This window comes from Antedon bifida, chromosome 3, assembly GCF_963402885.1.
Source record: "Antedon bifida chromosome 3, ecAntBifi1.1, whole genome shotgun sequence".
Lineage (NCBI taxonomy): Eukaryota > Metazoa > Echinodermata > Crinoidea > Comatulida > Antedonidae > Antedon > Antedon bifida.
In genome coordinates this window covers 7,400,748-7,426,705 of record NC_136228.1, presented here as the reverse complement: position 1 = coordinate 7,426,705, position 25,958 = coordinate 7,400,748, and the positions used below count along the sequence as shown (strand labels likewise).

Below are 25,958 nucleotides of genomic sequence, written 5' to 3'. Positions count from 1 at the left end.
TCATTTATGCCCAATAGGCTGCGCTATCGTGATCATACATATTCATAAATGAATACCTAATAAGGCAGCTAAGGTCACGTTCATAGACAACGTACTTAGCTCGCACTTGGTGTGTATTTTAATTCTGAAGAGAAAAGAAAGATTGTGCTCATTTGCAGTAATATTCAAAATCTGACATTATTCAGTACAATTTAAGGTAAGCGTTAATTCTCAACTTAAAAACAAACTTGTTATACGTCTATTTAATGTTTTTTAAACGACTAATAGTTAAAAAAATTAAGTTTGCTTACCCAGTTATGTTGTGTCACGTTGCGTCGGACTCAAACAAAGAAAAAAAACTACACGCTTAGCAACAAATATTTAATATGGAATTGACATCCACAAATTAAATATAACAAGATTTGAAATATAGCTAATATGCTATATATTTTAAAGTTCACTTAATTTGTTAAGCTGAAAATATAAAATCAACAAGGTATTGTTTACTTCCGGTTAGCAACCGTTTGTTTACATGTGTTTCTTCTGCATGACTGATCACCATGCTGTAATATTAACTTGTTCCATTATTAGCTAAATACAATGTGTCAGAAAACACAACAGTCAATCGATGTTATATCATTTTTCACAATTGCTTTTTGATATATATTTGTATTTGAAAAGAAATTAGTAATTTGTAATTATATCTCCAGCCACTGTATTTATAAAGAAAACTGTTATTAAATTTTGATGTACAATGTTATTAAATTTAATTATTTCTTCTAACTTTAAATGTGTGTGCAATTAATAAATAGAAATAATAACAGGAAAATAATAATGATATTAATTAATTCCAAAGGCAACCTACTCTAAACAAAATGACAATGATGCTGATCTCAATTTGGAGATAAAAATAAAATAAGCACTGAAAAAATGATAATGCTGTGGTTATCAATGGCTGGATCTCAATGGAGATAAAAATAAAATAAGCACTGAAAAAATTATAATTCTGTGGGTATCAGTGGCTGGATCTCAATGGAGATACAAATGAATAAATAAAAAGCTAAATCAAAATGATACAGCCAGAAAGAAATGCAAGCTTTTGCAAAAAAAAGAAAACGCTATTGAATGTTAGGGCTAAAAGAAATAATTAAAAAAAATACTGTATTCATTTTTATGATTGCTATTATATATCATATCAATAATATTTTTGTTTTTAGAAATAAATTAAATTATTAATTAAACTACTTTTTGCATTTAGATTTTTAAAATGGATTCTTTGCGACGTGAGGTTGCGAGACTGAAGGAGCGTTACCGTGTGTTACAGCGTCAACAGTTTACTTTTGTTAATGCTATGGATCATACTCGTCCAGATGCGTTTGAGCGTGTCAAGCCAATCCGCACAATAAATGAGGTAATATCTTCTAACCCAGTAATAAATAATAATAAATAAAACAGAAATTGGGATACGGTCTCTGGGAGAAACTTTTCAGGCAACTCTTTTAGGCTTTCTGTGCAGGGAAACAGCAGGGGATCTGTCCCTAGGTTCAAGGACCTGTCACTTGGAAAGGTGAGGTTCAAATCCCCTCTCATTCTCCTTTTTGAAATTTATAACAGGCCTTGAAAGTCAAATTTTTATTTAAATATAGGCCAATAAATACTAGAAATGTCCCATATCTTTAAATACCTCCTTGATTCCCATATTAACATCCTTGTTGATTCCCCTCTTTTAACTGACCACAATGCCGTTTCCTTCAGGTGAGCAACCTCTATGACCGAAGCAAGAATGCAACTGACCAGCGAGCACTGAAACAATGGTTGGATCTAGTGTCAGACCTCAGCAACCTTTGTAGGCAAGTGGAACTACAGGGTCAAGGCCCACAACCAGCTGAGAGGGGTTTGGAAAGGTGGAGCATGTTAATGGATAAACATAATGACTTGTCCAACCTCAGGGCTAAATATCCGCATCAAGAGGTATACATATCACCTGTGTTAATTCTATTAAATAAAACGTAATAATTGAAGAAATATAATATACAAGTTTATTCAATTTTAACTTACAATGACCGTACTAATAATTACAATTCATATGTCACAGATGAATCACCTGAGTTGTGCCGAGGCTCGTGTACAGTACGGTGGCGTGGTGAGCCTCATCCCGTTGGCGTTTGAACAAGTTGACCGAACAATAGCAGGCCTGGCAGCGGCTTACAGTACGAGTAGAGCAGAAAATCGGGACAGATTCAATAGAAGCGCTTCTCAAAACTCCAGACCTATGACTCCAGATGGTAAGAAAAATTGACATTATTGAAAACAAGCATAAAATCGGAAGAGTGTTGGTCCAAATCCTGCATTAGCGCCATTTCAGTCATCCCTTAAAGAACACACAGCTTGTATACATGGTACTTACCTATAGGTTTATAATGTACATTTTAACTATTTTTCTTCAAAGAATTTGCTAAAGAACGAAAGGAACGCAGCAGTCGACCGCACACAGCTTCTGCTCGTCACAGACTACGCGCAAAATCGTGCGATAAGATGGTTGACACCCACGATTTACAGCGTCACACAATGAAACTTTCGTTGAGTCGATTACCAAAAGGTGTGGATCCCAGCTTGTTGTTCTACCGACGTACACTCAACGGGCGTGCTGAACGGTTATATCCAACAGGGGAAATAACATTAGATAAAGCACCATGGAGGGGTGCATCATCTAACAACATAAACCATATAGATCACAGGCGATTCAGGAATTTAGAAGAAAAATACTACTAAAGTATACAATGGTTCACTACCGACAACTTGCAATAATACACTTTCTCAACACATGGATTGCTCTACGGCAGTTACTGCAGTACGTCTACTGCAGTAGGTCTAATCATGGAACTATAGTTCCATGGTCTAATACACTTTTCTCAACACATGGATTACTCTACCACAGTTACTGCAGTAAGTCTACTGCAGTAGGTATAATACACTTTTCTCAACACATGGATTGCTCTATGGCAGTTACAGTAGGTCTACACTAAACACTACCATTAGTTACTAGAGTGCTACTTCAGTAGAGATTTGGAACAGAAAAAAACAGATTTTGTCAAATGTACTGTGCAGATGCATGGCAATGTCTATTTGCGTTTAACTTTGCAGAATCTACACCAATTATGAATAATCACTTTATTAAATAAGATTTGATAATCTATAAACAAATTATTTTATTTGATATTAGACAACACATGACAATCATTTCTCAGGATTGCTACTTTTGATTTGAGGTATAAAATTTAAAATTTTGTTTAAAAAAAGGTATTACAAAAATTTAATTTTAATAATTGACATGATGGATAAACAGTATCTCAAACTATATAACCCAACTTCCACTATTATTATATTTATAAAAATAATTTAGACCAAAGACCACAAATCACTCCATAAAAAATGCATTTCTATTAATACCAAAAAAATGTTTTATGATAAAATTGTACATTTTCCAGCATGTCCCTTATACCTTATGTGTGTGAGTTAATAGATTTAGCTTAGATAAAAAACTTTTTCCAAGACTGTATCTAAGTAGGAATGACTGCAGAATGGTCTAGACCTTATTTGAGCTTCTTGTATTTATGTATGTGTATAGTAGTAAAACTACAAGTATCATATCTCACTAATGATTACACTATTAGTACACCTTAAATTATTATGTAAGTTTGTTAAATTATTGTGTGTGACTAATTAGGTGTACACATGTCCACAATGTATATAGTTTATAGAGTTATGAGTAGTGAAACAAATAATAGTATAAACCTCTGAAACTTATATGACAAACAATGTGATGTGCCTATATTTGTACATGTCACATTTTTTGCCACATAAAGTTTGATAGAGTAGACAGAGCTTAAAGATTATTAATGGTGTGTCTGGCCTAACCAAACCCTACATTGACCATTAGGCCACTGGGCCTAAGATATGTGTTGTGTTCATTTATATTACAGTAATATAGTCGTGAATGTTACTTTGTGAAAACACCCTGGGAAGATTTAATGTAATATAGTCTAGTTTCTGAGTGTTTTTGTAATAGGCAAGTAATTAAGCCAATAGTCCATATAATCTTAATACTGTATTATTTTATAATACACAACGTGTACGTTTATTGTAAAGTTTTTAGTAAAATTCTATTCCAATTAAATTGATGTTAAATATCTTCAATCGTGTTTCACAAACAGAATTTAAAATTGAAGACTCATACCACCACACCACCCCTCCAGTATTATAATTCATAGTTCCTTGTTTTCTTCAAATGTTTTTGTTGCACTAATGCAAATGTGTAAAACCAATATTGTCCACATTATACAACAAATAACAATACATCCATGTAGCCATTCATTATAGAGGTCAACGCCATTGACCTCGTTCCACAAAGAGGACATTTTTTGGATCAATAATGGCAAACAATGTTCACTTAGTAGCAGTAGGATGCAAACATTGCAATTATTCAATCAGCTCAGAAACGTGGATCAATAATGAGTTGAGGCGGCTGAAATACAGAGGGCGCCTCTCTGTGGCAACTAAATGATTCAGCTGGCCTTTTGCCTTAAATGCATCTACAGTAAATTCCAAATTATTTTGTCCCAACTGGTGAACTTGCTAAAGAAATTAAAAGACTTACAGATGACGACCCTCCTTGATTTTTCCGTTTTTAATTATCTTCATGTGAACTTCGAGTTTGTTGCTAAGATACTGTAGGTAGGTTCTTAAACAAGGACGTAATGCAACGTAAGTGATGTTACCAATCACAAGCGATGGATTATTCGAACAGTGGCTTGTCATTGGTCAACTCACCAGTGTACGTCCTTGCATTGCGTCTCTAGTGGGAACTACGCTTTACTATCTGTGTGCATGGTTCTACCAATACACCTTTTACTGTGAGTTATCGCAATCTATAGATGCTGATTTCAACTGCATTGTGTAGGCTGTATATTGTCTCCTCGGTGATAGCTAGCATCTGCTATCCACAGTTTGAGTATAGCTAAATGTTTAAACATGAGATATCATCGCTATGTATAGTCTCCATGGTAACATATCATTCCGACGCCCATAGTTTAAATGTTCTATCATATGAAGCCGTTGCTATGTACTGTCCGTCAGATGATATATCGGCACCCATCACCTTACTGTCGTGTCCAGCAAGGGTTGCTATTGGTGCCCATCCTGGGTGAGCCCACACCTTGGCTTTACTGTCATGGGAACATGTTACAAGGTATTCACCCGAAGTACCTGAAAATTGCAGATTTTAAAGAAATTAACCTGAAAAACTGTAACTTAACGCAAAAAATAGTCAAATTCACTGGAAGTCAATGTGTTTTTGGTTGAATTTACCCTTTTTATAAATGAAAACATTATTTTGTAAAATTGTTTTTTCTACGGAAGTGATTAACTTTATTCCAACTACAAAATAGCCTATTCAAAGTCTTTTTTTAATAATCTTAATTTTTCATGTATTTGGGGGGAAATACATCTTTAATAAAATTTAATGAACTGACCTTCGAACTTGACCCCTGACACTAAGTTTTGATGCGCTGGTATTGTGTAAACTGACTTTCTTTGTCGTAAATCCCATATTTTGACAGAATTATCTCCACTGCCTGTTGCTACAGAATACCTTAATAAGATAATAATTATTGATAATAATTTGTTAGTTAGGCTCGGTCTACACTATCAAATTTATGTGACAAAAAAATGTGATGTGTCCATATATGGACATGATTATGTTATATCACTACCATATTTGGGCACATCACACTTTTTTGTCAAACTAGTGTGATAGTGTAGACAGAGCTTTAGTACAATAATTTTTACTTGCATTCACACAGTAAAATTATTTGGTGGTTTATATTGAGAAACTAACCTCCGTTCACACATTACAATTGCACATACACAGAAATACAGCTTAGTATTTATCATTGATTTGGTTGTCCATTTGAGATCTAGTGTGAATCTGCCTTTACATACTCATTGCTAATAACTTTCAAATCCTTACCCATTAGGTGAGCAGTTGATAGAAAGAACCGACTGCAAATGTCCGTCAAGGAACATAACACAACGACCTGTCCTCAAATCCCATATACGTCCAAACGCATCTAGACCACTGTAAGTAAGGCAATTGATTTAATAGTTAATTGAACATTTTTAATCAAGGAATCTAGACTACTGTCTCTTGCCTTTTCACGCACTGATTATCAGTGCAACAAAAAATTTAAAAAAAATAATTTATTTTACCTTATTTATAGAGGGTGACCTTAAACAGCGTATATATTGTCTGTGACAGTGACTGTGTGTCTACTAGTACACCGGGGTAATGCCCTACTCATCTTGAAAGATGTACTAGGTTCTTTAAAGTGCACATTGGACATTTTCAAATTTACTCTGGATTAAAGGCGCCACAGCAAACCGTAGTACTTTATTACCATCTTCATACAGATGCAGTAACAAAATATTTAAGTAAATGTATTTATTCCAGTCCTCAGGCCTAACTGGAAACTGTGGAAATTTGGATTAGGCCCTCCACGGACCCACGGCAGTCATAGGTTATTGTACAAATATATTTTTTATAACATTTATTTACAAACTATTGACATAAAGGTAAGGAAAATACAATGCATATAATATAATGATAATAGGTCAGAGAATGAAGGCAGATGCCCGGAAAGATGAAGACAGACATCTTGAGGTGGACGAGCCTTAATAAATAAATAATATAGGATGGTATAGTAGTTACTTTGAGTTGACATATATATGAAGAGAAGAGATCTTACCCAGTGGCCACTAATGAGCCATCACATTGGAAGTCTATGCAGTACACTTCTTTACTGTGCCCTTCCTGGTGCAGTATTTCTTCCTGTACCTCCAGGTCCCATAACCTCCAGGATTTATCATAACTGTAAAAATAAAGTAACATTATAAAATAATGAAAGAGTACAAAGCATTCATCCATTTCTGGATATTGGAGTTTGATTACTGTTTATTTGAAAGTTGGTTTTAAACTTTCCACATGTATTGCAAGCTTTTTTATGAATGACAACATAAACATGCTGACATGTCATCAAGGTGATCTTACCACGCTGTTCCCAGAAATCTTCCCGACGGATGAAACTCAATTCTTGCTACCCTAGCATCATGACCTTCGACATTTGCGAGTGGTTCTTCACTGAGAGAAACAAAAATAAATGTATAACGTAACGTAGTGGCAAGTACGTTGGTGGCTCAGGCAGAATGGGTCACTATAAGGTTATTAAGCCCTGTCTACACTTACTATCAAACTTTATGTGACAAAAAAAAGTGTGATATGCCCAAATATGGTAGTGATATGACATCATCATGTCCATATATATGGGCACATCACATTTTTTTGTCACACAAAGTTTGATAGTGTAGACAGAGCTTTACACATGAGTAGAATCTGTATAACTATTATTTACTAGAAAACATTTAATATAAAATTGGTAAGAAACCTGCAACATAATTGGAATAGAATTGAACTAACCTATCAAGTGACCATAACTTAACGGAACCATCAGTTGCGCAAGACGCCATACAAAACGTGGATTCATCCCGACCAATCGTTGCTTGTGGATGAAATACGATGCCGCCAACATTATGATTGTGACCTATGAATTAAAACAATATTCCTGATACAAAATCATAACGTAACAACTTGAATATTAAAAAGAAATAACAATATCAGAAGTAGCTTGTATATATTAACTGTAACAAAAATGATATGCAATCTCCGTACCTCTCAAAGTCCTTATTGGCTTAAATTCTGGAACAGACCATAGTTTAATTAGACCAGACCTACAATACAACAAAAATAAATATTATATATGTATATATATATAAATCCAAAGGCAAATTACTGAAAAAACGACAATGCTGTGGGTATCAGTGGCTGGATCTCAATAGATATATATATATATATATTATGGCAACAAAATAATTGTTTCGTACTATCAAAGTATCATTATTTGAAGGAAAATAAATTTTATTTACCAAGATGATGTTGCTAAAACTTGTGAATTTGGGCTAAACCGACAGAAAGATATTGGTCTGGTATCACCAATCTCACTACCAATAGCTGTTATATTCTGCAAATAATGAAATAAAAATTATAAATTACCAGACTCTACAGGCTTAATAGCCAACTGATTCTCAGTGCTGCATTCCCACAGGCAAAATCCATAATACAGCATCTTATGTGTTTCACATGTGGTGCCTATATCATGGTAAGTTATAGTAAGATATAGGTTAGAGGCTATATGATACAAGCTTCACATGTGATGCTGTATCACAGACTTTGCCTATGATACTGGAAAAATGTGGATACAGTACCGATAATCGGACGTAATTACCAGTATTTTTAACAATCAGTCATTCCATACATTTTACAAAACAATGATTTACCCGTAGCTTATTGTGAAGTTCCTGCTTCTTGGCATGTCTTACTGTGTCTGGCACTTGTAATACCTCTCGAGATTCAGCTATTCTCTGCTGCGCCCTCGGTAAGGAATATTTTGCAATCCACTGTCGAGCGGACTTCAAACTCTGTGGCCCTTCATGGTACCATGTTTTGTTGTCCTCCTGTTAAAGCAAATATGTTTATTCTGTAATAATTTGTAATATATGAATTGAAAATAATAACCAATAACTTACAGCAAGTGGCAAACGAAGAAGAAAAATCTTAGAAGTCCATTCTTTTAAATAAATTACTTTTATAAAGCTTGATTGCCACTTAGACGCAACACAGGTGACATGGCATTCTCACAAGGCTTACTGCAGTAATCAGGTGACATGGTATTCTCACAAGGCTTACTGCAGTAATCAGGAGACATGGTATTCTCACAAGGCTTACTGCAGTAATCATGAGAAAAGATATTCTGTAATACAGAAATGTACTAACCTCTTTTTGTTTCTTTTCCTTCTCAACTTCTTTTTGGATTAATATGTTCAACCCAGCACTACCAATTAACGACAGCTTCTGTCTTAATCGCTCCCTTCTGTCTGCTGCATCCTCAGCAAATAAACCTAGCAAAAAAAAGGACAATAAACATTAATGAATAACTGGCGTAATGGCTATGAGTGCTTACTGGCTAAACCCAGGGGCCCCAGAGCTTAAGGGGCCACAGAGCATGAGCAATCCAATGTAACTACCCAGCGTTGGGAGTGCTAAACCAGGGGCCTTTGCGTTACACCACTGGTTATATAATAGTAGTACTTTACCATCGTTTTATGGACTGTTTGTATTCAATTAACTGTATTCTGGATTGTGCTCCTACAAGTGTCGTCGTACATGCTTGACCATTCCAGTGGACAGTGCAGCAGTGAACAACTACGCAGCATGGGAGGGCCCTTTAGGAGTGCTAAACCATTTTCCCATGCATTAACCCACTGCAAAAGACTGATTTCAATTTAAACACTCTCTTGGCAATAATTTGAAAATAAACAAACAACAAAACAACAAAGTGTCAGTTTTCCTAGAAGGGTGAATTTGTTATAATACAATTCTGCTTACATATAGGTTCTCCAATATCTCTTAATTTAGCTTTCACCATAGAATCATCAGTTGATATATGAAGGGTCCTTGCCTGAAAGAAAATAAAAACATTATTTATAGAATGAATTTTTCAATATTTTATACAATACATATTAAACATCAACACCAATAAATAAAAGAACAAAAAATCATAGATGGAGTTAATAAAATGTAAAAACAAACCCGTTTTCTTCTTGCAAACTCGGCTAACAAACTTTTCTTTTGTTCAGATGAATGTTCTTCTAGATTGAATGTTTCACCTGTATGACAAATGAGCACAAGAGAGTAAAACAAAGATACATTCAATTTCACTAGAAAACTACTTGTACATTTTAAACCACATTTCGGTACAAAATTAATTTAAATTTGCACATGCATTGATTTCAATACTCGACCTTTAGATATGTTAATGTTGCCTGCTAGAATCCCAGTAGTAATTGCGTCCTCTTTTGTTGCTTCCTTCCGCAATGCCTCCTCCAATGTTCCATAGTGAACTTTCTGTTTTTTCAGAACTGGACCAATGTCTTCGTCTGCCATTTTGAATTGATGCCTCTGAAATAACAAAATGTACAAAATTGGACAAAACAAAATGTCATGATCATGACTGTTAGTTACTACAGAAAACAGAACAGATTAACAAGCAGTATGATATTGGATTGCTTAAAAATTCAAAAAAGCTAAAAATATTTATATTAATAATACTTTTAAAATAGGCCTATTGAATTTTCGTTTCCTAGGCCTGGCCTTACTCTTTTTGAACACACTACAGTTGCTCTTAGGAAATAATGTAGCCATTTTAATTTTTTGTTTATTTTCCATCAGTTCTAGGCTAGGCCCTAGAAGATCTTCTTTACACGTGATATCGGATGCTCTCATACGGCGGGTTGCCCGCTGCAAATAAGCTTGTGTGAAAGCAGTCTCACTGGGCCTAGCTTTCGAAGCTAATAATTCACATAAAAATAACTTTATTTATTTTCTACAAACTACATCCTTATCATTACTTATAATTTCACATAACAGTCTAAAAATCTTGTAGGTATCGTAAGCTTACCAGAGTTTAAATTGAAAAACAATAGACAGAGGGTCCAGAAAATGTCGGAATATTTTATTTTTGAAGAACGTCGTTCAAACGCGCCGTCTGTAGAGGGCGCCCTACCGTTTTATAATAATTTTTATAAACAAAACACACTTGCCATGACTTGGCCTAAAATTTGTGTTTGTAGTAATTAAGATTTAATTAATAGTAAGGTGTGGGTTGTTTTATTTAATAATAAACTGTTTGTTTTTCGTTAATAACCTATTTCTAATAAAAAATAACTAGGCCTATCTAGGATATAACTGTAGGCCCTAAAATAATACATACTACCCAGGCCTAGGCTTATTAGAGGAGGCCTACCCGGCAATAAATGTGTGTAAGCATGAGGCAAACTTTTTAAAGGAAGTGATCATTTTATTTCTACAGGGAGGGCTTTTCGTTGAAATACAAAATTTCTGTTGTAGTTTATGTTCTTTTTTGGGAAATTTTAGTGGTGATATGTCAGATTGGTCAAGTTGGGGAAAATAATAAATTTAAGTTGATTAATCCAGTAACATTATCATTTACTTTACTCATCAATTATTTATTTTTATGTGTAGCGACAATGGACATTCGGGAAAAGATAGTTATACTTTATGGAAGTGAAACCGGAACAGCTGAGGATGTTGCGGAACGAGCAACTAGGCAAGCAAGGAGACGGTTCTACCATACAAGGGTGATGCCTCTTGATTCATACCCTATTGTAAGTAGGCCTATAATAATTAATATTACAGGTCTAGTTAGTGAAATCATATGTAAATTAAATATTACTTTTAATTACAAATATACTGCGTGATAGGAACTCTATCCATCAAACCTTTTGGTAGCTGTTGTGGCTTCTTTCCATTTGCCAATTGTATTTACCAACTCAACTAAACTTAAATTGTTAAATCATTCAAATTCTTTAATGAGGCAACTTGTAAAAAGCCAGCTTCTTTTTTTTTATTTCTAGTCAAACCTTATCAACGAAACTTTAGTGGTTTTTGTGTGCTCAACTACAGGAGATGGTGAAGAACCACAAAATATGAAAGCAAGTATTACCATAAATTCAAATATTACTCTCTAACAACAAGTTATTTTTTAATTGGTATCTTTGATTAGACCTTTAAAGCTTTGACTACATTTTATGTGACAACAAATGCGATGTGCCCATGGACACGATATGATGTATATCGCATATTTGGGCACATCACACCTTTTTTTTCCAAACTAGATTGATAGTGTAGGCAAAGCTTTATTGATAATAATAATCCATGGTTGAAAATTAGAATGTGTTTGTTTGATTCACTTTAAAAGAATTTCTGGAAGTTCATAATGAGAAGAGGTTTACCTGTAAACTCACTGGACAATATTCAGTTTGCTGTTCTTGGTCTCGGTGACTCCTCCTACCAGAAGTAAGTTAAAGAGAAAGATGGATGATAGAAGATGAGGATGACAAAGCTAATGATTATTAGGAGGAGGAGGATGATGTGGGTAGTGTCTGATGATAATAAATTATGTTGATGGCATGATGGTGATAAAGTTTACCGTGGTGTGTGTGATCATATTTATGAGAGTATTGTTAGTTATGGCGATTTATAGAGATGAAAACAAAATATATAAAAGTTTGATTTATTTTGTTACAGGTTCAATTATATTGCTAAAAAACTGTTCAGAAGACTACAGCAACTGGGAGGAAAAGCTGTTGTTCCCCTGGGTCTAGCAGATGATATGCATGATTTAGGGTAGGTATCCTAGCCTAGATTACTGGGAGGAAAATCCATTGTTCCCCTGTACTGAGTCTAGCGGATGATCTGCATGCTTTAGAGTAGGTACGGTAGCCTCGATCTCTGGCAGGATGAATTTCATGTTTTAATTTATAGTTATTAAATATGGTAATGTTTTTTTTTCTCCAGTTCTGATGCTGTTGTTGATCCGTGGTTAAAAGCATTATGGGAAAAACTTTTAAATCTATATCCTCTTCCTCCTGATGTCAAAATCCTACCTCCAGACCACATGTAAGTTTGAAAAAAAAACAAAAACAAGCACAAATTTTGCTGACCTCTTTGACCCAGATTCAACTCCCTAAGCAAATGAATTTTATATTACATATAACATACATTTTGTTCATCTCTCCATTAATACACCTTATCATTTTCTTTTATAGACCTGATCCATACTACAGATTAAATATTAGTGATGATCAAACAGATGAAAATTCATCCCACCCAATTCAAAATGGAATCTCCCAGTCTCGGACTCATCCATTCTTTGCCAGGGTGATTTCAAATGATCGTGTAACAGCAGTTGATCATTTCCAAGATGTCCGACTAGTTAAGATGGATATAGCTAACTCTGGCATAAGGTGGCAGTACAGTAGAACCCATTCTGGACCAAACAAAGTGTCCCTTTAATAGGTGTTTTCTTTATAGTGGTTGACGGTAGTTTAAAAGTATTTATACTACCTTGCTAATTTCATGGGAATAAAAGTGCTCCAAAGGAGGGGTTGTACTGTATTTTTGAGACACCCTATTGAGGGGACACATTGTTGGATCCTGAAGGTGTCCCCTTATTGGAGGGTTTTACTATACTTTATTACATATTCAGACTCCCACCAAAAAATCATTTACAGAAATACAATAATATTACTGGTAATTTTACAGTTATGATCCTGGAGATGTGGTCCATATACAGCCGCAGAATTCCGCAGATACGGTTCAACGATTCCTAAACATGGTGCAAGTAGACTCTAATCAACATATTCAAATTAGTTCAAATGATCCTGGTAAGATATACTGTATATCCTCTGGTATAATACATATATAAATATGGGTGATTTCTGGTTCAGGAAAAAAGGCCTACATCCAGATCAAAAGTCAATACTGTACTGGGACTATACCTGGGGATATTCCCGTTTGTGAAATAAGACATATAGTAGGAGGTAGTATTAGACCCGAGGATATACAGTAACCATTATTCTATAAAAAAAAATTTAAAAAATGTCCAAAAATGGGTTTAAAATTTATATTTTTCTTCCTTATTTCAGACCATCCACTACCTCATCCATGGCTTCTTCAGTCACATTGTACAGTGTGGCAACTTGTTCAAAGCTACCTAGATATTAATAGCATTCCAAGGCGATCATTCTTTGAAATTCTTGCATTGTTCTCTGATGATGAGATGGAGAAGGAAAAGCTAGAGGAGTTCTGTACTGCTGAAGGGCAGGTAATTGTGTGGGGGGTTGTAATGAATGTTTCTAGATAAAGAGAACAAGAATGCAATAAATAATTGACAAAGGCTTATTAAAGACCACACTAAAGCTTTGTCTATACTATCAAATTAGTTTGACAAACAAGTGTGATGTGCCAAAATATGGCAGTATATGCTCAAATATGGTCCATGGGCACATCATATGTTTTTGTCATATAACATTTGATAGGTAGACAGAGCTTAAGAGTCCTCATAAAGAAGTATGGTACTACATGTACTAACAATTTAGTGTCTTGAATGTTATGTAGCAACTTTTGAGCAACATTGCAGCTGAAGTGAGTAAATACTTTAATATAATACTTTTTTGTTATCATAGGAAGAACTATTTTCATATTGCAATCGACCAAGGAGGACCATTTTAGAAGTGTTGGAAGACTTTCACAAGACAATTAGCAAAGTGCCATTAACATACCTAATGGATTTAATACCAGCCATCAAACCTAGATCCTTTTCAATAGCATCATCTAATAAGGTAACAGAGTTAGAAATATAAGAGAACTATAAGAAAAATAAACGCATGGTTGAATTCAATAAAGTTATATTTCAAAATCATCTTGTAGGCTCTACCAACGGAGTTGCACATCCTCATGGCAGTGGTTATGTACAGGAGTAAGTTGGTGAAACCAAGGGAAGGACTATGCTCAAATTGGCTGGCTAATTTAAATCTACAAAATGGTAGGTAATGGTAATACAGTCAACTATCCCAATACCGGACTCTCCAAAATATTCTGGAATAACCAGACATATTAAGCTCTGTCTACACTATCAAACTAGTGGTGCATAATCTTTGTTCCCCTTTTCCTACTTAAGGTGAAGTTCGGATACCAATATGGGTGACAAAAAGCAATTTTAAATTTCCTACGCACCCCACCCCTGTAATAATGGTTGGACCCGGAACAGGCTGTGCTCCTTTCAGATGTTTCCTACAAGAGAGAGCTAAAGAAAGTATAAAAGGTATATATTATGTTTTTGTTTTATTTATAAATATGGTTTTGGTTCTTTACACAATCTTCTGAAATACTTACTGTATTGTTATAGTGATTCAAAACAAAGTAATCAATTTATATTTATATTTTTTTTACACATTTACAGATAATGTATTGTTTTTTGGTTGCCGCTATGAAGCAAAAGATTTCCTATGCAAGGAAGACTGGAAACATTTTGAAGAGAAAAACATTCTTAGATTATTTACAGCATTTTCAAGAGATCAGGTCTGAAATATGGTAGAGATTAGGTATAACCAAGGCAATCTAACAACAGGATGCTGAGCTCCTGAGATCAAATGGTTTATCTGTGGCTGCAACACGATCAGTTCCACTCCCCTTAACAGACAATGTGCCACGGAGAATATGTACATAGTACAGTACTGTTGGTATTTGTTGCAGCCAGACATAAGATCAAAGGACTGTTACGAGTTCCTATCTTGACAAGGCGAGCTCAGTGGCCTGTTGTTAGATTGCTTTGGTATAACGCAGTACATTCATCATCAGAAATATATTCAACCTAATTTAAATTAAATTGTTACAATATTATTACCCATGCTCATATATTTATGAGTATAAGATATTTAAGTATTAAATTTATTAATTTCTAGGAAGATAAAGTATATGTACAGCATACGATAAAAGAGAATGGCGCCCTCTTGTGGGAATTGATTAATTCTAGGGATGCATATTTATTTATTGCTGGGTAAGTGGAAACAGAACAATGGTATCTTTACAACTTTGAAATACATAGTACTGTACACACTAATCCAATAGGGTTGGTGAACATCAGTCCAAAATACGCAGAATTTTTTCCAAAATACGTCAACTTGAGGGCGCTATACTAATCCAAAATACGCGAGTCTTTCTAAAATACGTCAAGTTGAGGGCGCTATTCATTTTCCAAAATACGCGATTGTCCAAAATACGTCAACTTGAGGGCGCTATTTATTTTCCAAAATACGCGATTTGTCCAAAATACGTCAACTTGAGGGCGCTATTCATTTTCCAAAATACGCGATTTGTCCAAAATACGTCAAATTTTGGGGCGCTAGTAGTTTTCCAAAATACGTCAACTTGAGGCCACTATTAATTTTCAAAAATTGGAAAATTATCCACCTATTATTCGCTATCAGTCCAAAATACACAGAATTTTTCCAAAATACGTCAACTTAAGGGCGCTATGCTAAACACAAAATACGAGAGTCTTTCCAAAATACATCAACTTGAGGGCGCTATTAATTTTCCTAAATACACAACATCTCCAAAATAATTTTTGGGGCACTTGTTCCAAAATACTTCAACTTGAGGCTAGTACTATATTAATTTTCTAACAATAGGAAAATTATCCAACTTAAAACAACTTTTGTAGAATAGAAAGTTATCCGACATAATTGAAGGCACAGTTTTCCAAAATACGCGAATTTTACACAAAATATTCGAACCTGAGGCTGTTTTCAAAAATACTATAAAGGATTGTATCTTCAACATTGAAAAGGAGAACCATTTTGGTAAGTTTTAAGTTCAGTTTGTATCATATTAGATAATAGGTCTTGTGTAGTAGTCTCATTGGCAATAATATATATCAATATTTGTTGTATGTTAGGCCTATATCTATATTGTCACAAAAAGCAATATTAAGTATACGTGTAGGCATATAGTATAATTGGTATACTTAACTATAGGAAAATGCAAGTTATGTTATTTTGTAATATATTAAAATTAAAATAATAAGAAGAAACAAGAATAAAAATACTCTAGATGATTATACTAGGTTATATCATTTGGTAGTGGTGGTCCTGTAGCCTTACATTTTTTTCTGAAAACAACCAAAGTTATACAAAGTTTTCATCCTACAAAAATACGATAACCAGTTACTATTTTTGATGGAAATATTTTCTCAAATCAACTAAATTACGTCGTGATAATAATTAAAATAAATTAAAATCATACGATATAACGATTTCATTTTGAATCATTTAAAGTATTTTTATTCTTGTTTCTTTTTATTATTTCAATTTTAATATATTACAAAATACTTCTTCTAACCAATTATTGATATTATTTTAATTACAATACCATATGCTTTTTATTATTATATATGAAATAACTATTATGTTAGATTTCAGATTAGGTAACTTGTATTAGACCATACAGTACATTAAATTGAAAGCGATGTTGGTCTGTCGAGCTCGGGAAAAATATCAATTTTGTAGATCACCAAATATATAACACATACCTATGACTATACTTGTACATGCTGTTTTTGTAGCCGGTTTATGCCTCATTTAAACTAGCTACGGTACGTCTGGCAATGAAATCGTACATCGTTCAGACATTATTAATGTATATTATAGGCACTGTCTATTGACTGATGTTGGCACATATTTGTTTTTATTCAGTAATAAATAATAATTGGCTACTCTATGGCATTTTATTTACAAAAAAAAACCTGCCTTCCAATAATTATAACTAAAATGTACTTGTTTGTTTTACTCTAAGAAACTTTTTTTTAATACATTAAACTCTCAATATGATACATTTGGAAAGGCTCTCATATTTTGGAAAAAAGTTTGCCGCCTTCAAGTTGACGTATTTTGGAAAATTAGTAGCGGTTCCAAATTGACGTATTTTGGACAAATCGCGTATTTTGGAAAATGAATAGCGCCCTCAATTTGACGTATTTTGGACAATTCACGTATTTTGGAAAATGAATAGCGCCCTCAACTTGACGTATTTTGGAAAGACTCGCGTATTTTGGATTAATATAGCGCCCTCAAGTTGACGTATTTTGGAAAAAATTCTGCGTATTTTGGACTGATGTTCACCAACCCGGCCGACTCCACTAATCTCGGTTCTAGACCAAGTTTTAACTATTTCATATGTATACTTGTACTCTTGTAAACTTTAGTTTTCAGACAAAAATCGAAATGGTGCCCTTATCCATGACAAACTTTGATTTCTATAACATGTCTAGCGCCCTCTATAATCCCATCACGTTTGAAATAATATAAGAGATACCACCAACAAAACAGCATTGTTTTTTTGATCTAGAAATTCCAAACAGATGCCGAATGGAGTAACAGATGCCCTCAAGGAGGTTATTCAACAGGAAGGTCACATGACCATCGAACAAGCTACCGAATACGTTAATAATTTGGAGAAAGTTAAACGCTTCCAGAAAGAAACATGGAGTTGAGAAATGATAACTTAGTAATGACTTTAGGCAGATAACGTCAATAGTGGTAGATGGACTGTGAAGAAGATATTTGTTGTCAATTACAGTGAATAAGATTTATTGACTAGTAACAGAATACAATTAAGTGGGATGAGCAAAAAAAAAAAAACAAAAAACTCTAGCCTAAAATAATTGAGAAAAAACTTACTGCAAAATACAGTAAGCAAAGTTAGAAATGCAAAAAAGTTTACCCTAAAAAAAATTAGAAAAAAACATATTACTGCAAAATAAGCCAAGTTAGAAATAAATGTTGAGCCTATCTCCATGAATTACTTGCAGATAGTCCCTCAATGTACCCAGCACAACAGAGGTATCCTACCATTGTCAGCAAAACACTAGACAATCCACTAGCTGCAATATGAATATTAACAAAAATAATGAAATATAATAATCATTATATGATTAACTATCAATAGGTGCATATTGACTATATAACTATAATAAAGTAAGTTTTAATAAAAATGGAAGCGTTTATATTTTTATATAAATGAGTACTGTAATGAGCACACTCAGTTGGAATCAATGATGTAGCTTTTTTATAATTCATTCAATTTCCAATTTATACAATCTAACATACAACCAGACAATACAGAATAAAAACGTTGGATACAACGTTTCAAAAAAACAATAATTAATTGACTACTACTACACAAGAAATCGTATCCGAAACAGAAGGTAGAGAGAGAATCTAGCCGGCGACTTTTGCTGACTTCACAGGCCTATTATGTGCTCAGCGGGGTCCCTATTAAAAAGGGCGATTTAGGCCTAAGGCTAGCACGGGCGTGTTATTCGTTTGAGAAGTTAACAAGCTAAATTGTGGCAACTCTGTCACTGATTATTATCTATTAAATTAATCTTCAGAATGTGTAATTTGTCGGGGTTATCTTATTCGCCAGGTAACATGCACAAAACAAAACACCTTTTACACCATGTTTTATGCGATTTACGAAAGACGTAACTACAGGTCGACTTTTAATGTAAAAGACTATGCTAATCGAAAAACGGAGGTAGACGTTATTTTAGCGTAATGTAATTTTGGAATCAATAGTTTTTTAAACAATTCAACAGATTAAAAAAAAAATTTGGTCTTACCGTAGTAGGTCTATCCCAAGCTTCACTGGGTACGGAGTCCGGCTGAAACCCATGTCTCAACCAAAACTTATTACAATTAATTGAGATAGTAAGGTGATTCTGTTTTGTTGTTAAAAATTAAAAAAACGATACTTTAAAGTATCATAAATATTACATTAATTATTTATTATGAATAATTAGTGAAATGAAAGAAAATCAATCTTTATTTGGTAGGCCTACCCTACCGTTTCCGTCAGTGGTATCTCCGAAAACCGATCGCAAAGAAAAAAAACACCCCCAAATTTGACGCTGAATCACTAGGCTATCTTTTAGGAGTGATTAGGGCCTAGCTTTTTCTGAATCTGCCGATATAAATAGGCATTAAATTAAACAAGCGACTTTACATTTATCCGGCGGGGTCGTCACGACATTTATTTTAAAAAATCATTTTAATTGTTAAAGTATCTCGATCTTCTGCCAATGATCCTCGTGACAATTAAATACAGTTACATAACTTCATAATTCTCTCGGGTACAATTTTAATGATTTGCAACCTTACATGAAGAACACTAGTTTACTCATTGTCATGTATCTTCAGGCCAAAGACATCATTTTGAGTTCAGAAATAACGCTTCATTAGTGTTTAATTAGACCATTTAGTAATTATGTGCTTATGTGTTATCGACTGACAATTAAAAACTTTTGTCTTCAAACTGTTAATTAATAAGAAGTGTGAATGCGTGAGGTCACAAGAAGATATTCATACTGGAAATCATTCAAGTCTACATGAAATTAGACAAATGATTAATAATATATTTTTCTGTAGGCCTTATTGAATATAGGCCTATACTTTGCCTTTTGCATGGTTAAATTCAATTCAAAATACATTTATTAACGTCCAAAAGACAAAAAGTAAAAAAAAAACAAAAATGACAAGAGATAATTTAGAAAATGGACGAAGGCAGGATCCCAAAAAGATGAGAATCTTGTGGCGGGATTGTCTTTACAAATTAATTAAATTGGTTTGTGACTTCTGACTAAATTGATTGACTTCTTTGTTTTTCTGACAGATTTTTTGCATTAAAGATATATTGTCCCCTGAAAAATAATTTTAAAACATTGTTTTGTTGAATATGACATTTATTGTCACATAATAATTATTCACTTTAATCAAAAATTTGGATCGAAAAAAAATGTATTTACCTAAAAAAATGTACCGGTAATTCAAAGAAAAATATAGTCAAATTGACTGGGAGTCAATGGGTTTTTGGTTTAAACCGGTTATTTTGTCTTTTTATAAGTGAAAACATATTATTTTTGTTTTTCTACTGAAAAATCTTTAATCTTCATTGTTCATGTTTTTGGGGGACAAGAGCCTTTGAACCTATTTATTAGGCCTATATTGTATTTGTATACATGGTTACTATGGCCTATAAAGACTATGCATAAGAAGACATGGAACAACATTCTTTAGAAACGTTTTTTAATGGCAAACAAGTAACAATTACCTAAAATGAACATATTCTTCCTTGGATACAAATAATAATAAATAATACTCGTTTTTTTTATACAGCGCTTATTGCACAATGCTTCTAAGCTCTTCATATTATTACCCCGGTCATTTTTAGATCAAACACGTATAGAAACATACTTCCATAATGCAACTAGTAATCAGAGCAAAGTCGTGTCTTGATCTAACCGGGTACCCATTTATACACCTGGGTGGAGAGGCAAACGTAAGTAAAGTAGCTTGCCTAAGAATACAAGCAATGCGGTGAGAGTGGGATTCGAACCACGATCAGTAGGCCTAATCCAACATCCAACACACTGCGCCACACGCCCTTACAATTTTTTGTTGGAAACTTTCTCCTTCAGCTCATTATAACCAAATTAGAACCAAATCAAACTCGAGACACACGTTAGGCCCGCACTGTACTAAATCAGGAAACGTATTAGGCCTACTGTCCTAATTAATGTATGCGGTCGGGTTTCAATAAAAATGTGTACAAATTACCAATGGTAGGCCTACTCGATGTTCATAAAATCTGGAGCCTAATGAGCACATTCATAGCATATTAAGGACCAATTTTAGATTTCAATACTGGGGTACCCGTACTTTAATGAGCCTATTTACCCACTACATAGTCAATTTTATTGGTTTGTTATTTTTAACAACAATGCATTCGTCAATAGCCACTTAATGAGTCAAGAAATGAACAAGGGATTACAATTATTACTTAAATTTGGACATCAAACATTATTCTTCGGACATATGCTTTAAAATACCTGACGTACGCTCAAGCACGTGATGAGTACTGTCCATTCGCAGGCCAATTGTATCAATACAAAGCTTGTTGTTTTTTCTTTTGTTCTGATTGGCATAAGCTGACATTAATGATGTTTTCTAATCAGCTCATGATTGGACAGAAGTTGTCGTTAACAACTCCAGTCTCGTGTCGATTTATCTATCATCATGTTATTAAGAACCAATTAAACAGAGATTTAGTTTCGGCCAAATGAAAGAGGGAAAGACAGAGTTTGTTAACAAAACAAGAAAATCAATGTTTTCCTTCTTCTAACTATCATATCTCTCTCAACACACATTGTAAATTAATCTGTTGTCTGCCTACTCACGTGTATGTCCAGTTACATGGTTCGGGCGAGGAATTACAGGAGCCAGCCTAAGCCCTGTGGTGGTAAATCTGTGTTGTTATATGGTTGTTTATTAAGCTTTTGCCGCAACTTCACTTATTCAGGTGGGCAGCTGCCTTGTAGCTGCTTACAAATACTAATTAAAGTTCAACATGGATGCTGTGATTGTTAATAAAACATTGTTGTATGTTCTCCTCTTTTGTGTCATAAAACGGACTCACATCCACCCCACCACCCATCATCTTCCCCCTGTATCCCTTAAAATGAATAGAGGAAACATGGTATTGACACGGACCCGTGATGATTTACAATTTTGTGTTTAAGGCTCTGTCTACACTATCAAACTTTATGAGAGAAAAAATGTGACACTTCTTTTTGTCAAACTAGATAGTGTAGACAGAGCTTTAGACAAAATGAAGACTAGACTTATTATGAACATCTTACGCTAATGATGGAACATCCATATATATTCCTAAACTAAAACACCACAGATTAACGAACTTGACAAACCTGATGAGTAGATTCTATTTCTGACTTTTTAAAAGGTTTATTTGTGGTCCTAAAATGATACTGTATATACAGTAACATCGAATGGGCCTGCAAATTCCGTTCGATTTCAGTGGCCATGCGTCGGCTAAGGCTAAGTTTATACTCAGCTCTTATTTCTTGTTTTTTCGCAATTCCCGGAGTGTTACAACTATAATATTTGAACAAATTATTAACTAAAATAATGCGCTAGTTAACTTTTAGCCTAAACGGTTTAGAGGAGTAGACCTTTGTTCCGTTGGTCAACAAGTGGACTTATTTTAGGACAGGATAGTTTACGTGTCAGTCAATGTCACAACCTGTGAATTACACAAGACCTTATTTTGTTATTCTACAGGCGTTTTCAACTTCCTAGCCAACATACGACCTTTCTTTGTCGTAAAGTTGAGTTTTTGTCGCAGTTCATGATAGTCAGTTGTATTTGGGTCACCTTATTAAAACTGATACTTCTTAGGCCTGAGAAATGTCAGCGTCTTAACGTGAGAGAGGACGTTAATCGTTCCTATCTTACCCACTGGCATACCCTTTCGCGGCTTTTCTTGTCCTACTCCGGACCCCTGCTTCCATACAAATCACCCCCAGCGCGTACCACGTCATTTATGTCATGAACAATCCACATACGCCTGTCGATTGCACGGCCTTGCTCCCGCCCTATCACTTGCTTGCCCTGGGCACTGTTTTCATTTCATTCCTTGTACCCGCTTGAGGAAAACAATAATATTATTGTAGTTTCGTGTTTAAAATTTATACAAACACTACCACACTAACCCGTGCAGTCCCGAGCGGGTGAGTGGTATCCCGAGTGGGACTATCTTTTGCGCACAGGGAGGGAGGTGCGCATGGCAATAGATAAAATCTTCAGTATGCAGGTGCCAGCTGCAGACTAGATCGGTCTCCCTGTGTGGCATCCGAGGTGTGCTAAGCTGCTGTGATCAGGACAACACAATTCTACCTATCGATGAAATCAGAAGCTGTGACTGCGGTAATGTGAAGACAGTTTATTTTTGCAACTTTGTATTTTTTTCAGGCACGTGAGAAAAAGTTTGATTGACCCAAAAAGTTTTTACGCAAGTTGTCATGCGATGGATGACAAGGCATCGCGTCATTCATTTGTCAAACTTGCGTCCATGCGTTGCGTCCTAAAGACTGGTTCCCACTACGCAACGCAAGGACGTAGACGCAACGCAAGTGGGTTGACTCATGACAAGCGACAGTCCGAATAATCCATCGCTTAATAATAAAATAAATAATAATAATAATATTCGTTCTTATAGCGCTTATTGCACAATGCTTCTACGCGCTTCAAATTATTACCCCAGTAATTTTTTTGACCACATACGTATGGAAACATACTCCCATAATGCAGCTAGTAATCAGCGCAAAGTCGTGTCTTGATCTAACCGGGTAACCATTTATACACCTGGGTGGAGAGAGGCAAACGTCTTTGTGTTGCGTCCTAAGTGGGAATCAAGCTTTAATTGGCTTAGGACCGTGGCGAATTATTTTCCTCTAAAAATCCGAGAGAGTACTCCCTAAACAATTTAGGGAGCACATAAGAATATCCATAAACATTAACACAGATCAAGTCTGGTTATTTGACTGCTGAATGGTGACGTCAGCACTCGGTTCGAAATCCATCTATTTTATTGGGTGCTTTAGAGGGCTAAGCTGCTAGGAAATATCAGCTATATTGCAATCTATCGGATTTTCCGAGAAAAAATACGCGGCCGACAATACATATTTTTTCGATGGAAATAATAACATAACCCATGAGAATATACGCACGCCTATATCAATATTGTAACGATATGTATATCGGTTTTGTCCCTTCTTTAATTAATCTATATTAATTGACTCTTAACACGAACTGGAGGTATTTTAATCCTGATGACGTCACTTCACGTCTTTTGATGAAATAGGATTTTCTATGTTGTAAATATTTAATATTCTTGGTCCATAAATCTAATGCATTTAACATAAATCGTTAGCCTAAGCCTGGCTGGTTTCAAACCTAAGTCTAAACTTGATAAATCGCTTTACGTTATTAGATATTTTCTTGTGGGCGGTAAAGTTATTTAGACAACAGTATGACAAATGAAAAAAACCCGTTATATTAATTACGGTCGCTCAAAAATATCATGTTGATTTTTCTAACACGAAATGATAGGCTTACTTGATCGGATACCGGGCATGATATGCAAATAATAAACGATGTATTTTACAGCAAAATATTGCTTAGTAAATCATGCATCCATCTTGTTTCTGATTGGCTACCATTAGTAAAGTCGGTTTGAGGCAGCGCCACCAAAATAAAAAAAAACTTTTAAATGGTTCTAGAGGACGCCCTAACAGATTAAGTAAGTACACAGTGCAGGCAGTAAGTAAAGTAATGCAATTATACAACTGGTCAGATGTTTGCCCTAAGTCTGACTTAACTTTGCACTTTATCTAAGTACATTGAGAACACACACAAGTAATTAGTATGAGTAAATACTCTACAGTAGTAAAATACAATTATCATGCTATTAATAATTATATACGTTTGTCAAAATTTAATATTTTATTCAACATATTCAAAAGATATTTTAATAATACTATGGAGTGGTTTCTAAAAATGTTTGAAGTCAGTATATATAGAGTTTTCCCTCTTGATCGTGTTGTGTGAGCCTATCCATCCAGTTATTAAAATTATATTGGGGTTGACTGTACAAAATCCATTGACTCATCTCTCATCCATCGTCTGTTCCCCTGCGTCATCCATTTTATTTTTACTTTCAGCGAGCATTACGTCACAACATAAATGAAAGCAACTGTATCTACAAAGCAACCACTGTTTTAACTGCTTCATAACCCCGGGAAGTACGCGGATCCCACAACTGTTTTAACTTTTTCCTAACCCCAGGATGTAAGAGATTCTTAGCAACACACTGTGCTACTTGTTGAATTAATAATTTCCATTTACAAATATTAAGTTTTATTTACTTTCGTAAAATATTAGCCTGTTTAGGCATCCTCTGTGAAGATCAGGCTGGTTAATTATATTCTGATTGCTGGGCTAACGAAACACCGCTGAGCCGTCACGCGAAGTCATCGTTTCCGTGGTCACCGAATAGCCGCTACAAAGCTCACAAAATAAACCTCTCGTGAGGGCAATATTGTTTTTATTAATTAATACCACATATATTTTAAAATCATATTGGGTTTATGTGTCAAACTAAGCCGCAGAGTTCCGATTTACGTCTAAATGGGTTCTACTTGATGCTTTTAAACCGAAATCACAGTGATGATGTGATGCAATGCAAGAGATAAAGCCCAAACTTTTATTTCAGTTACAAAACTGTCTATACTGTAAAAAAAAAGTCTAGGTTCCAGACAGAGTTTTGACTTAATATTAGTAAAAAGATAAATATTTTGGCGTTTCATACCTACAGACTTGGGACAAGTCTATAAAAAGGGTATACTTCAATTCTGGTTTATTAAAAATATAAGTGGCATTGCAGATTAATATGAATTGCGCCAAATTTACATTATAATATAAAAAGTATAACAAAATATAAAATTCCATGTAGAAGTTCATTCAAATATAAA

General features: G+C 34.5%; 3 protein-coding genes across 7 annotated transcripts; 2 read left to right on the top strand and 1 right to left on the bottom strand.

The window, feature by feature from the left end:
- Positions 1–83: 83 nt before the first annotated feature.
- On the top strand, positions 84–3,081 carry LOC144838839 (sperm acrosome-associated protein 9-like). Of its 3 annotated transcripts, none has more exons than XR_013611712.1 (6): positions 84–196; positions 1,238–1,390; positions 1,735–1,950; positions 2,075–2,264; positions 2,429–2,834; positions 2,944–3,081. XR_013611712.1 is itself a non-coding variant. In XM_078694343.1 (6 exons), the coding sequence occupies exons 2-5, from the start codon at positions 1,247–1,249 to the stop codon at positions 2,749–2,751; spliced, it is 873 nt and encodes a 290-aa protein (XP_078550469.1). In that variant the 5' UTR covers positions 84–196; positions 1,238–1,246; the 3' UTR covers positions 2,752–2,791; positions 2,897–3,081. The 3 variants fall into 3 exon arrangements, 2 of the variants coding, with proteins under 2 accessions (XP_078550469.1, XP_078550470.1); XM_078694343.1 differs by having other exon boundaries at positions 2,429–2,791; positions 2,897–3,081; XM_078694344.1 differs by lacking the exon at positions 84–196 and having other exon boundaries at positions 1,234–1,390; positions 2,429–2,791; positions 2,897–3,081.
- A 1,691-nt stretch (positions 3,082–4,772) lies between these two features.
- Positions 4,773–10,108, bottom strand: LOC144838830 (U4/U6 small nuclear ribonucleoprotein Prp4-like). The gene is made up of 13 exons (XM_078694332.1): positions 9,952–10,108; positions 9,740–9,816; positions 9,536–9,608; positions 8,924–9,048; positions 8,428–8,604; positions 8,017–8,111; positions 7,763–7,821; positions 7,511–7,634; positions 7,085–7,174; positions 6,783–6,905; positions 6,008–6,115; positions 5,511–5,629; positions 4,773–5,244 (listed from the first exon to the last, which is right to left on the bottom strand). Exons 1-13 carry the CDS (start codon positions 10,091–10,093, stop codon positions 5,051–5,053), a joined length of 1,506 nt encoding a protein of 501 aa, XP_078550458.1. The 5' UTR covers positions 10,094–10,108; the 3' UTR covers positions 4,773–5,050.
- A 599-nt stretch (positions 10,109–10,707) lies between these two features.
- On the top strand, positions 10,708–18,551 carry LOC144838827 (NADPH-dependent diflavin oxidoreductase 1-like). 3 transcript variants are annotated; one of them, XM_078694327.1, is made up of 15 exons: positions 10,708–10,804; positions 11,192–11,334; positions 11,584–11,661; positions 11,928–12,025; positions 12,257–12,355; positions 12,527–12,628; positions 12,778–12,975; positions 13,274–13,395; positions 13,657–13,835; positions 14,197–14,352; positions 14,441–14,555; positions 14,691–14,834; positions 14,973–15,091; positions 15,475–15,569; positions 17,918–18,551. In XM_078694327.1, exons 2-15 carry the CDS (start codon positions 11,197–11,199, stop codon positions 18,060–18,062), a joined length of 1,788 nt encoding a protein of 595 aa, XP_078550453.1. In that variant the 5' UTR covers positions 10,708–10,804; positions 11,192–11,196; the 3' UTR covers positions 18,063–18,551. The 3 variants fall into 3 exon arrangements, with proteins under 3 accessions (XP_078550453.1, XP_078550455.1, XP_078550454.1); XM_078694328.1 differs by having other exon boundaries at positions 10,728–10,799; XM_078694329.1 differs by lacking the exon at positions 17,918–18,551 and having other exon boundaries at positions 14,973–15,114.
- Positions 18,552–25,958: the final 7,407 nt, after the last annotated feature.